At 35.5% G+C, this 13,694-nt stretch overlaps 1 protein-coding gene across 1 annotated transcript in view; it reads left to right on the top strand.

Moving 5' to 3' along the window:
* The window catches only part of LOC140153794 (transformer-2 protein homolog beta-like), a 35,700-nt gene that overhangs the window by 1,819 nt on the left and 20,187 nt on the right, over window positions 1-13,694 (top strand). The window contains exons 2-4 of the mRNA XM_072176649.1: window positions 5,016-5,206; window positions 8,396-8,530; window positions 13,128-13,230. Coding sequence (XP_072032750.1) covers window positions 5,016-5,206; window positions 8,396-8,530; window positions 13,128-13,230 — 429 coding nt within the window. The remainder of the gene's footprint in view (window positions 1-5,015; window positions 5,207-8,395; window positions 8,531-13,127; window positions 13,231-13,694) is intronic.

The raw sequence follows: 13,694 nt of genomic DNA, 5'->3' as shown, positions 1-13,694 counted from the left end.
AAGTATTCACTGAGAACCGCAAGTCACAAGAACCTCAATTTTTCCTATTCACTTACACACAAATGCCAAGATTTTCAGTCACGACATGCGTTTTGGCTTTCAATTGTTGTATCTTGAGAATTATACACCCTAAGATAGGAAAAGTATGCATTTTTGGAAAGCTTTTTACCCCAGGAATCCAAATATGCAGTTAAAATAAATATAGGATGCACTCTAAAGAAAATATCTTCAAAAATGTAATCAACATTTTGTGTGTGAAGTTACGTATATTTTCACACCCTGTATCGCCACTTTGGTCAATCATAACATGGCAAAAGTATACATTTTATTTAAGCTCGTAGTGTTGCCTGCCACAAAATTTGATTACATTTGAGGTATTCCATACCAGTAATAAATGCAATAAATTATGAATTTACTAGTAAAATTAATTTTTTTCATGATATCACCCTATATATTTTCTTACACACCCTGTATACCAACTTCATTTTTGCATAGTTGGATTCCTTGGAACATAAGCTTTCCAAAAATGTATAGTTTTGTTGCTGTGAGATGTATAGTTTTAGAGATGTAACAATTTAAGTGAAAAGGAGGACAAATGATCAAAATCAGTGCTTGTAGTTGTAACGCAAATGTGCCCCACCATATGACACATGACCATATGTATATATGCTAATGAACATCATGCCGTTACGTGACGTATGGGAAGTTTGGCCAATTATAGAACCTGTTTCGTGCAAATATCATGACGTCAGCTGGCCATGTATTTGCATATGATTGAGATTGAGATGTACTACTACTAGTGGTTGGCGAAATACGTAAATCGCCGTGACTTTACTGACAAAATTTCACATAAAATACACATTATTTTCCACATGTAAGAAACAAACAGTGAAATAATTGAATGAAATGTTCATTTTTTATGCATTTCATGAATATATACTCATTTATTTATCAACTTAACTGAGAAAAGTATTGGATTTGGCCCATTTCATGGTTAGGCGCCACTTTTTGATTTTCAACGTATCTGGCCTAGTGTGTAAAAAATAATGGGGTTACAGAATTGACTGTTGGTGATTTTTCATTGTCTCTGTATAGCCTACCTCCACTAGCTTAATCGGCCTTTCTGCTTTTATCTTTCAGGGCGCACAGGGGTCAGAAGTGGTCAAAAACCACATTTTACTAGCAACCTAAAACAGACATTTATTTTCCAATGCTGCCACTTTTAACTATGTTGAGCCTACCAGCTGCTTTTGTTGTTTTTATGTAATGAACAAGTTGCACTATACAGCCATACATGAATAAAGTAGTAGTTGTCAGTTAAACTAGCATGAGAACCATTTAAATTTCTGAATTGGATGTGACATTTTCCGCTCACATCTATGTACCTTATTCAATGTGGAATAGATCGACTAATACTTTACATGAATGGCAAACTAGTGTGTTTTAGTAAAGTTCAGAGTCTTGTTACTATTTGTTGAACAAATTACACTTGTTGCTCTTAATACATAGATACAGCGATATTTTGAATTTTTGCCAACAAATTCCGTTCACAATTTTGTCACATCCGATTAATTTTCCAAATAGTATAATTTATTAACAAATAAGTGGCAGAATTTGTTCTCCTTGATTTTTAAAAAAATCTCCTGCTATGAGCTATCTAATGACACCATTTAATGAAAACTCCTTCATCAACTTAGCTTGCAGATGTCATTTCAAAGTTTCCGTTCACATGTGTCACATCCATGGTACCTGTCACATCCAAAATAGTTTCTTCAAAGAACTAAGACAGGTATGGGACTAGGATGCCAGTTTGAAGTTATTTCATTACAAGTTTGTGGGGATCAAAAGGCACAATAAGTTTTAATTCAGCATGCCTTCTTTAATTGTGACAGGAGATTCAAAAAGCTTCAATTTCCGCTCACATGTCACATCCTCAAAATTAGTAGTTTTTAGGCCAAAATACTTAAACAACATGATATTTGACTTTCTAAAATAGGTTTATTATTTCATACATGTCACATATGATTATTTCATGGCTTTGTTGTTGTCTTTTAGGGACAGTTTTGTATACAATTTACAGAAGCGGATGTGACATTTTCAATTGTGAACGGAATATTTCAGTATTATAAACATTTTGCTTGGCAAAAATATAAAGGGTCAGGAAAAACATTTTAGCATTGCTCAATTTAATAGAATCTATCAAAATATATGTGTTAGAAGTGCTTTAAAGCTTATATTTTGACAAGCAAACTGTTTATAATAATGAAATATTCTGTTCACAATTTAAAATGTCACATCCACCTCTATAAATTGTAAACAATGTTTTAAAATGAACACTAACACAGGTTAATATGTTTCAATATATCCCATTTAATTCACTGAGTGTGTGAAAACTCTTTGAATCATTATTTTCTAAAACATACTCTACTTTACAGTGTGTGGTTTCCGTTCACATTGACATCAGTCACATCCAAAATTGCACAAACATAAGAATCTTGAATTTGACCTGTGCTTTCAAACTGGCTGATATTATTTGTGAACATTACCCATATTATGACCATCAAAGCTGTGAAATATCAAGAGTCATTCATTGATTTTTAAAATTGTTGAGTAAACCTTTTCATGTCAATTTCCCTTTTTTACCACAAAAATTACATGTAAGTGGCCATAAATTTGTCATTACACAACAAAATTTGCCCACATTTGGTCAGAAGAGAGCCTATGACATACTTGTTTATTTTAAATATCTATTATATATGTATTGGACAGTAAAAGTATAAATATTCTCTACTCAATATTTATCAAATTTGTTAAAAAATTACATAACATGAGATAATAAATTATAATTTTCTTCAAGAAGTAGAGAGATTTAAGCTGGGAAATGATATTTTTATGAAAATCTGGTCTTATGTGGAAAAGAAAACCCCAATTAAATGAAATTTAATCCATTTTGAAAAGTTCAAGTTTTTTTCACCAAAAGTGGCGCCTAACCGTGAAATGGGCCATTTCCGTAAGAATGAAACTGCCAAATTCGGCACACTTACGGTACTATGCACTACACTGCATGATGAGTACGGTATGTGACTATGTGACTTTGTCGACAATTTTATCCGGGAATATGGGTTAATTTCGGGCAATTTCGGGCAACCAATTTTTGGATATTGCCTGCCCGATCGGGCAAGCTAAAAAATAAAATTTGTCGCGGCCTGATTTGCACATGCTCAGCCTCAGTACCTCATATATGATGTTGCCATTACAAGAAAATTTGTTTTGTTGTCAGGTAAAACCCAAGTTTTGTTTTCAATACACTTAGAACTGGAAATTCAATCACACTAAATCAGCAGCGATTGCTGTTTGATGTGGATATATTTTACTGCATTTTCAGTGTAACAATTTTTAAATCATACATTAAAAATGTTTTCTAGCCAATCAGATAGGACTCCTTTTCAATCGCCCGTCGCTCACCAACAGAGTATTAATAAGTTGCAGGGAAAAAATATTTATAATACATGTACAGGGTTTCGACACTGTGCGACAGTTCAGCATGTTCAGTGAGTTGTTTACATTTTGAGCATTGTTGAGAGCGTGCAGAGCGTAAACATGGAAGTGGGGTACAAGGTTCCGATTGGCTGAATCATCTGACAATCAAAGCAACAGACCGATAATCTGATTGCTGATTGTGCATCAATACGTTGGTTGGCGCAGATCTGCTCCCTTGACAAAGTTCAGCTCTGTGTACCAGTACGGTACATTGTATACGTGTGGTGTCGCTCATTTTAAACAGGACACTCACCTCAGTCAATCTCATTCTGAGCAAGGAACTGCTGTTTTTCTCTAAAACCCAGTTTAGTATTATTTTCTTTTTTTAGGCCAATTTAAATTAATTATTAGTTTCTCGTCCCCGCCCGCCACGTTTTTTGATGCCGCAAAAAAAAAAGGTTGCATGAGAATTTGCTCACTGATAGCTTCACATTCTAGGCTAGAGACCATTGCATTCAAAATCTCTAGAGTCGGATTCGCTGAAGCATGACACCGTGTAAAGCAATGAAAGTTCAGAAGTAAACACAGCCGATCACGACAGGCAATTGCATAAAAAATGTTGCTAAAATTACACTTCAGCAATATTTTAGACTATCCAAAATAGGCAAATCTTGCTCAAAAGATGCAATTGACTCATTGAAATAACTTTCATCCATATTTCAACATTTTACAGAATAAATAACCTCTGCTGCAAAAATTGCACCGCTGTCTGACCGAAAAATAATAGAACGCACTCTAGCATCGAATGCGATGACTATCGTGTGCAAATTCGAAGCTAGAGTTCTTGAGTAAAAAAAAGGTTGTCATGGATCCAACTAGACTCCATAATATTTGGACCTAGCGGGAACCTACACATGTAGACTAATTCCAATCAGCCGTCTACACTTCGCATACTGTGTATGCTTCAGTAGTGACGACTGATTATCTTACAGCCAATATCATGACGGACTTCTGAAAACTATTCAATGCGATTTTGGTTGTGCGCCAGAAGCGCGATTGACTAGCGGCGCCGCAGTACCGCGTCGCTGTACCGCTACCCGCTGTGACAAGATCGCGCTCTGAACTTCTAAAAACAACAAACTCGGTCAAAAGGTCAATTTGGACACAACTGCGCATGCTCTATGCCACAGGAATCCTGTTGCAAAATCCGTCACTTTTTTTCCACGTAGTTTTCTCAGTCGTCAATCCAGCCGGTTGACGACTGAGGGCAGCAGTCTAGCGGGAACACTGCTTGCAGTTGGTTATAGCCTATAGGGTTAACCAGTCAAATTCAGGGAGAAAGGCCCAAGACATATAAAAGTTTGCATTGTCCAAACCAGAAATATTGTGTTTCACAGGCCTACAGACTTCGGCATGACACTGCATATTTCTGTTCCCCTTTATTTTAGCACTTTTTGTCTCACCAGAAAAAGTTGAGTACTGTATTTAAAAGACTGTAAACGCGTCGCTTTGTTTTGTATACTTGTACTTTGCAGGAAAACAAAGGGGATCAATCTGACCATGGGTCCTCTGATAATGTCTCGCCAAGGGAGAAGCGTAAAAGCTCAAGATCACCTCGTGGTCGTTCTCGCACTCCTTCAAGATCCAAGTCGTCAAGACACAGGTCAAAATCCCGTTCAAGATCATTTTCTCCCGGCAACAGTCCTGGGTATCGTAGCAGATCAAGGTAAGTTTTAGTTTCCATTTTCAATTGTTTAGCGAATATTGCTGTGGAGTGTGGGCAAGATCATTTTTTTATGTCGACATACATGTCAGAATAATGAGATCCTGATGTTGACATGAATTTGGGATCAATATGTGACCTGATCAAGGGGAATGAGTCGCATGTCGGCAATTTTCAATTAGAAGTTTTTACAGCATTTTCTGGCAGTTTACGAATTCTACATTTTGATGCAAACCTCATCAAAATCGGACATCTTGTTACCGAGTTATGAGCAATTTATCAATGGCTGAAAACAATATAAAACAAAAAGAATTTGAATACTGTATTTGCCTATATCTCAAAAACAATATTAGCGACATCCGACTCATACCCTTGATCATGTCACATATATATACGAACCGGGACTTGATTCAAATTGGTTCACATTAATCACAAAATGGAAGAGATCTGTTGCAAAAATATCCAGCAAATATTATGGTATGCCTGGCCGTTAATTAGCAACATGCTAAGGCCTAAAAAAAAATTGTTTGATTGGCGTAACATGAAAAAAAAAAATTAAGGTAGGTCGGTCGGCAATTTTTTTTTATAAATTTTTTTTACACACATTTTAAGCTGAAAATCACGAATTTTTCTTCTTTTTTTAAATTTTAATCTTTTTTTATAAGAAAGAAAGTCTAGGGTCAGGCCTATTTTTAGGGTCGGTCGGGTTACGCCAATCAAACAATTTTTTTTTTAGGCCTAAGTAGGCTATGTATATTATATCTAGACCATATATCTACATGTAGAACGATTGGCTTGGCAGTAGCCTATATTTTGTACCCGTAGTTATTAAAAATACTTGGCAGCACTGCAGCCTTAGGAGTTTTGGCACTTCTGAGTTGTTGTCATTATGTTGTCAGCAATTCCCATTGCTCATAACTTGTAGTAAAGAGCTCATTTTAAATGGCATGTACTACATTATATATCTTTTCTTGATTCTCATGTCAAGACAAACAATATGCTACCATTTTCGCCCAAATCGGAGCAAGCTGAATTTTTTCCTCGGTGCAGGTGGTACCTGCCCATGGGGTGATAAGGGTTAGAATATTATTGAATAGCAGTACGTTTTGCAAGGATTTTGTCGGAATTACATGTATGAATAATAAGACGTTTCATCTTTCGTGCGAATGCGGCGATCTAGCTACTCTATCAGCTCTGGCAATCCATCCAACTCTCATCACCAGAGCACAACAAAAATTGTACAACAAAAATTGACATTTGATTATTCAGATCTGGGTCAGTCCATGCCAAAACAGACTGAGTGTACACACACCCTCTTGGATTTTGCTCTCCTTTGGCTCAGGGGTACCTTTCATGGATCCCTAGGTGAGGTCACAAGAAAAAATTTCAAATTCCATTTCGTTTGCTAATGGCAAAGTTTGGCGATCTTGACCAAAATTGGGAATTTAAGTGGGCTAAATGACAAAGTGCTCTCTTTGATGGGCATTTTCTTCTTAATTGGATCAGTTGTGACCCTCTTGTTGAATGTGGTCACTCACTGGCTGTGTCTGAAATGCCTAATGCCAAAAAATATTGATTTTTGAATTTCGTTGGAATTTCACGGGGGGTCAAAATCAGCACTTCGTGCTGTTCAATCAAATTAAATTTGATGGTACAAAATACCCATTTCACTGTGCTAATGTTTCTAGTTTTTTTAGTTTTATTGCCCTTTTTTAAACTTAATTTCTCTATTTACTTACGTAAAGAATATATGTCAGAATAAATAAGAAAATTGCAATACAACTGTAAAACAGAGTAAAAAGAGCACACTGATATCATGGAAATGGGTACATCGATCATAACCTGTACTTTGCTTGTGCATCGTTTCCAGGAAGTGCCTTTTGACCCCCTTAAAAATCCATACAGAAGATTTAAAGTAGTTATTTCTTATTATTTGACTCAAGAGCAACTTGAAATATCAGGATAAAGACAATTTGCTATAAAATGATCAAAAATATTTTAAAAAGTCACACTAAAATTGGAATTTTGTACCCGTATCCTGTACGCTAGACAAAAATGACTATTTTTGAAAGCATCAACTTAATGTCAAAACACAAAAATTACAAAACAAATCTTATGGTCCTAGTAACGTTAGACTGCATTCTTTCAGATGCAAAAGACTAGAAATTCATATCTGGTGTACACCTAAAGTTATTAGGGGTAAAAATTTGAACCACTTTAGGGGGCCCTAAAATTCTGTAGGGGGTCTAGAAATTTCACTTCTTTTGTATTGCTCATAACCATTGGCACATGGTTAATCCATTCTGAATATAATTAGTGATCAAAAATAGAAAAAAGGGCATATTAAAAATTTAAAATTGGCATTTTGTCCCGTAACATGTAAGTTAGTCAAAAATTGGCATTTTGAAAGCGTCAACTTAGTATCAAAACACAAAAATACAAAACAAATCTTATGTTCCTAGTAACGTTAGACTGCATTCTTTCAGATTTCTAGAAATTCATATCTGGTGTACACCTTAAGTTATTAGGGGTCAAAATTTGCTTATTTTAAGCGCCATTTGTGGCTGAACCACTTTAAGGGGCCTAAAATTCTGTAGGGGGTCTAGAAATTTATCTTCTTTTGTATTGCTCATAGACATTGGCACATGCTTAATCCATTCTGAATTCCATAATTACATGTAGGACCTATAAGTGCACTGTGACATTATCATGGGTCCTTCAAAGTCAAAAATAATTTGATTGAACAGTACAAAGTGCTGATTTTGACCCCCCTGAAATCCAAACGAAATTCAGAAATCTATCTTTTTTGGCATTAGGCATTTCAGACACAACCAGTGAGTGACAACATTCACCAAGAGGGTCACAACTGATTCAATTAAGAAGAAAATGCCCCTCAAAGAGAGCACTTTGTCATTTGGACACCTTAAATTCCCAATTTTGGTCAAGGTCGCCAAACTTTGACGGCCCGTCATTCGCAAACGAAATGGAATTTGAATTTTTTTCTTGTGACCTCACCTAGGGATCCATGAAAAGTAACTTTGCGCCAAAGGAGAGGAAAATCCAAGAGGGTGGGTGTACACTCAGTCTGTTTTGGCATGGACTGACTCATCTGTCAGTCCTGATGAACTTATTCAAAGAGTGAGTTTGTAATTTCTTCAATTTCTTAAAATTTGTCATTGTTTTTGCTTCAAGGTCACACAGGTCTGAGTCTCGCAGCAGGTCACAATCACGATCACCTTACCGCTCACGTTCCAGGTCACGTTCTCGCCGCCGAAAAAGCAAGTACTCAAGGTCCAGGTCACGAAGCCCAAAACGCAGTAGGCGATCGTAAGTACAGATACTGTGTTATGTGTCTACATTGTATGCAGCTGAAGCAACGCTGCCAGGGGCATTTCCATGAAATGGTGGACAGATCTCAAAAAAATGAAATTGCTTCAAGGAATGATTTTTTCTGCTTAAATCACTCCAAATACATGCAAGTATTCAGGAAAAAAATTTCAAGCCATTTGGTTATTGTTTACTTTGAAAAAAGTGTTTTTACTTATTAGTAAGCTTTAAGGGGTACTACACCCTTGATAAATTTGTGTCTATTTTTCCATTTTTATCAAAAACTAATAACACAGTGGTAACAAAAGTTATGTATATTATAGGGGCAAGGAATCCAATTACTACACTGGAATTTCAGTGTCCCACGACAAACGGTTTGTTATTTATGATAAGAAATAAGGTACCGCTAGGATGTACCTCATTTCCTGTCATATAATACTTAACCACTTGTCTTGAATCACTGAAATTTCAGTGTAGTAGTTGAATTCCTTGCCCCAATAATATACATAACTTTTTTTTTTACCAGTGTGTTATTATTTTTTGAGAAAAATGCAAAAAATAGTCACAAATTTACCACAGGGGTGTAGTACCCCCTTAAAGGGAAAAAATGTTGCACTTTTTATGATTTTAGCAATTGGCTGTAAAAAAAGTATCAGATTCCATCTAATTTTAAAATATGTTTGGATTAAATAAGTATGGCAATTGGTCTTTGAGAATCCATAAGTAAAATGTTAATATAACCCATCATACACTTGTGTCAGTACATGGTTGAAGGTAATTCACAGCCTCATGTAACGCGTGTTACCGAAACAGACTATTATAAATTTATTTTGCTTAATATATGGTTTCCATTGATACCACTTAGAATTTTCCTCCTCCTAGTAAGGCCTTATGTAAAAGCCATGCACAATGCGATAAATTCCTATCCACTACTTCACAGCGCGCTGTCAAAAACTGTAACGCGTGTTACTTGTAATGCGTGTTACCACTGAAACGCGTGTTACCATATTCCATACAATGCCAACAATGACTGTAAAGCCCGCTTTTACCATTGTAATTTGAATTGAGGACAGTGTTACAGTGCATTAACATCCTTTTCACTGTTGGTAACCCATGCTTTAGAAAGGGTGGGTTTGAAGGGTCCACAAAATGCTTAAAAGGGTGAGTTTGAAAAATGTCTGGTTAAAATGCTTGTCCAAATATAAAGCGTGGTCACTGATAAAAAGGGTGGGTTTAGAAATCAACAATTGCAATTTCAAAGCTTACTGTAATTTCCAATTGAATGACACTAAATGAAACAAAAAAAATATTGAAATCCCATTGTTTGGCCAATTAAAATTTATGTAATTCTCTTTGGATGCAAATCTGCACCTCCTGGACCACCATAACCACTTATCTATGATCAGTAATCACGCTTAGAAAAGGTGGGTTTCGGAGTTTTGGATATAAAATAAAAACGGTACACGTTTGAAATAAAAAGGGTGGGTTTGTATCACCACTGCCAACTATGCTTTTATGTTGAGGGCATGCATTTCATAGAGATTGTGGATGGCCAAGCAGTGGCATCCATCACCACAGAAGCCGCAGACCAAGATGAGGATTTTGATGATGTAGATATGGAGTATAATGGAGAGTATTGATGGAGTGGAGCCTCTTCCAGAAGATGTACCAGATTGCTCAACTGATGAGTCACAGAAAGATACCTTGAGACAATCTAACACTAGTGTAAATCATGACAAAATACATAGTCGGAAGCTGGTTTCTTGTTGAATATGATGGAGCATATTGCCCTGCTGGTGAAGTGTTGGAAGAAGGGGATGAAGATGACTTTTTAATTTCAGTAATGCATAGTGTTGGAAAGAATTGGAAGTGGCCAAGTGAAAAAGACATCACATTTTATTGTAGAGAGAAGATAATTAGGGAACTTGGGGAACCAGTGGTAGTAAATAATTGGGGACACTACAAATTTCATGACCTGTAACTTGTTGTAAGAAAGAAAAGTTGGTATTGGGTCTAAACTATACTGTTTTTATCAACTGAAATTATGTTAACTGGGATTGGTTAATAATTTCAGCATGTTTTTACTTTACAACTGAAGTAGTGTATCATCAATGTTTGGAAATGTTGAAAAATGTATTATTATGTTGGTCTTATTTGGCCGGACAAAGTGTAATGCGTGTTACCGTAACGCGTGTTACCAACTCTTTTACTATTTACTAAAAAGTTTAACCTGCACTGTTGTTATAAATAAATTATAATAAACCTCAGCACAATACTTGATTACAGCAAAAAGAAATTTTTTGCAGACTTGTTAGTTTGAGGACAAAGTTGAGAATAAGTTTGTGGTTTTTTTTGCTTGTCCACCGAGTGTAATGCGTGTTACCGACATTCGCAGTACTACCTCATTCACATGAGTTGATCTTTCACCTTTGTGTGAACATGAGCATTAAGCCTTAGGTGGTAGGTGTTAAAATACAAAAGATGGATGCAAAATTCAAAATACTATTTTAACTAGAGACGGCAAAACAAAGGTGGATGCACTAAAGTGTAACGCGTGTTACCGTGGAAATGCCCCTTAGATATAAATCTGGATTGATTTCTATGTCCCGTATTCGTCCAAGTATAGTCCCCTCCGTTTTTTAGGTGAAAAGTTTTCAAAATTGGGGAGTGGGATTATACTCGAATTTTAAAAAAAAATGGGTTTTTTTTAAAGTTTTTTTGTTTTTTTTTGTTTTGGAGTGTCCCTGCTAGACCTAAATGCTAGGATCATTCATGGTTGACCTAACAAAAAAAATTGAATGATGTTTTGTGTTTAAATAAGAAAATTGATTTGTATTCATGTCATGCCTCTATTAATGATTTCAAAATGCATTCAAATTCAATGCATTGGGCAACATTTGTAAAGACTAAGAACCAAGCTAATATTACCAAACATTTAAATGGTTAGCAAATTACAGGGTATGCGTAGGCTTAGAGAGAAAACGCAATCTCGCTTTTCTCGCCGTGAATCTCGCTTTTTAGTGTTTTTCTCGCTTTTAAAAGATTCATTTCTACCACGAAAATCTATTTCTGTGGCGAAAGGTTGCAGAATTCGACAATCATTGCAACTAAAAAAGCTTAAGTTTGACCTGATTTTCCAGCCTGAATGTACAAAAACGGTCCATTTTCTGGCACATTCAAGCAACAACACAAGTAATATTCTTTATTTACTACTCACCTTGCAGTATTGACCTTTTAAGCTGATTTATGAGGATAAAATATGTGTATTTTTGATAGTCCGTTCGGCAATTTCCATGCTTTGTTTTGGTATCACTCAGGGGTATGGAGTCAATGAAATACTGCCCTCACTCAATTTTTTTACCTTTTTCTGATTTTCGCCAATTTTTGGGCATAAATCTCTCTTTTTTCTCCCATTTTGAAGTTGCCATCTTGCATTTTTGGTCAAAAATTGTGTTTTTCTCTAAGCCTAGGTATGCGTGGCTAATGTACCTTTTGTGTTGCAGCACATTTAAAACCCACACCTGTTCTTGTGTTCAGTTATAGTGTTCTGTACTATAGTGTTCTGTTGTAGTGTTCTGCTCTGTGATAGAAACAGCTTAACATTGTATTTTATGTTCTGTTCTAGTGTTCTGCTCTAGTGATACAAACAGCATTTACATTGTATTTTATAATTTGAACTGAAACCGTTTTATAATTATAATGCATTATTTATTGTTAACATGCAATTTATTATTTTTCTCATTTTTTAATCTTTTATGTGCTGTCTGATGGGCTGATTAATTTCTTTATTAGAAGAAGGTAAGAAGTGTAGAAGTTTGATTTATTATTATTATTATTATCTAGATTATCTGTAAAGTGTGCTGAGGCTTGTGGATCAACGTATAGGTGTTGTGCCTGTGCGTAGCGCACTATAAATCACTGCGCTTTTTTTTTACATGTATTCCAGCCCCAGTGACACCTTACCTTATTAATTTCCTTGGGCCTTTGGATGTATTGTAATAGGTATTATCATTTTACTTTCAAAAATCAATATTAATAGGGCTGTATAGTGCTCTTTTTCATGCCTCTCCACTGAACATACACTAATCCTACCTTTATGCATGAGGTGTCACTGGAATTGGAACAGATAATAATGATTATATTATAATTCCATAGGTTTTGTGCGGTCACTGATAGTATATTGTATTTTGTCAGTGCTGTGCAGTTCCAACATATTAAAAATGTCACTGTCACCAATTATGAACATGTAGCCGGGTAAATCTGAGCATCTTTACCCTGAAGCTGATACTAACAAGTGATTTCATCCGATCAGGTCAGCTACACACATACAGACATACTATAGTATTTTAGACATTCTTGGTCAATTTGGAATACTTGGCACATTTATAGCTGGGCTATAATTATAAAGACACACATATATAACATGGTCCAGAAGATTAGAAGCTTAGTACGGTACATGGACGGAACAGGTATGTTCGAGCTTGGCCAAGAATGACCTAATTTACCTATTATAAAAGTAGTCAATTCTTTCAACTTGAAAAGTGCTTGAATTTGACTTTGTGTGTTGTGCATTATTATTCTGTTTGTGTGCTTTTAGTCGTTCTTATACCCCGAGGTTTTATTACCGATCCAGAAACCGTGATGGCCGCAGTCACAGCAAGTCTCCCATGTCCAACAGAAGAAGACACGCTGGCAACAGAGTAAGTCAAAGTTATCTTAGAATATCTTTACATATAACTAAAGCCAAAATAAAATGTTTGTTTCCCAACTATAAAATTATTTGTTTATTCATCACTTCTTGGATTATTTTAGACACATACTATTCCTATCAATTGTATGAATAAATTTGCATTTCTATGAAAAGATGTTCATAATTTAGAATTTAGAATTGTATAAAACTAAGTTGTCTGATTTTTAGGTTTTAAACCGAGAAAGTTTCATTACTACATGTAAATTAGTTGAGGCTTTCTTGTTCAGAATAAATCATAATTTCCATCACAGGCAAAACGATTTTTGCCAAGTCAATTTTTTCTATAATTGAGAGTTCCTCAGAACGAAGAAATTAGAATTCTCAATCTAAACAATGCACGGTTTTAGTTCTAGCACGTGGTTATGACTGGATTCAGGTACACTCTACGCCCCTCATGTCAATGTTATTTTTTGC

This window comes from Amphiura filiformis, chromosome 5, assembly GCF_039555335.1.
Source record: "Amphiura filiformis chromosome 5, Afil_fr2py, whole genome shotgun sequence".
Taxonomy (NCBI): domain Eukaryota; kingdom Metazoa; phylum Echinodermata; class Ophiuroidea; order Amphilepidida; family Amphiuridae; genus Amphiura; species Amphiura filiformis.
Note: the sequence above shows the minus strand (reverse complement) of the source record. Positions and strands in the feature narration are given on the sequence as shown.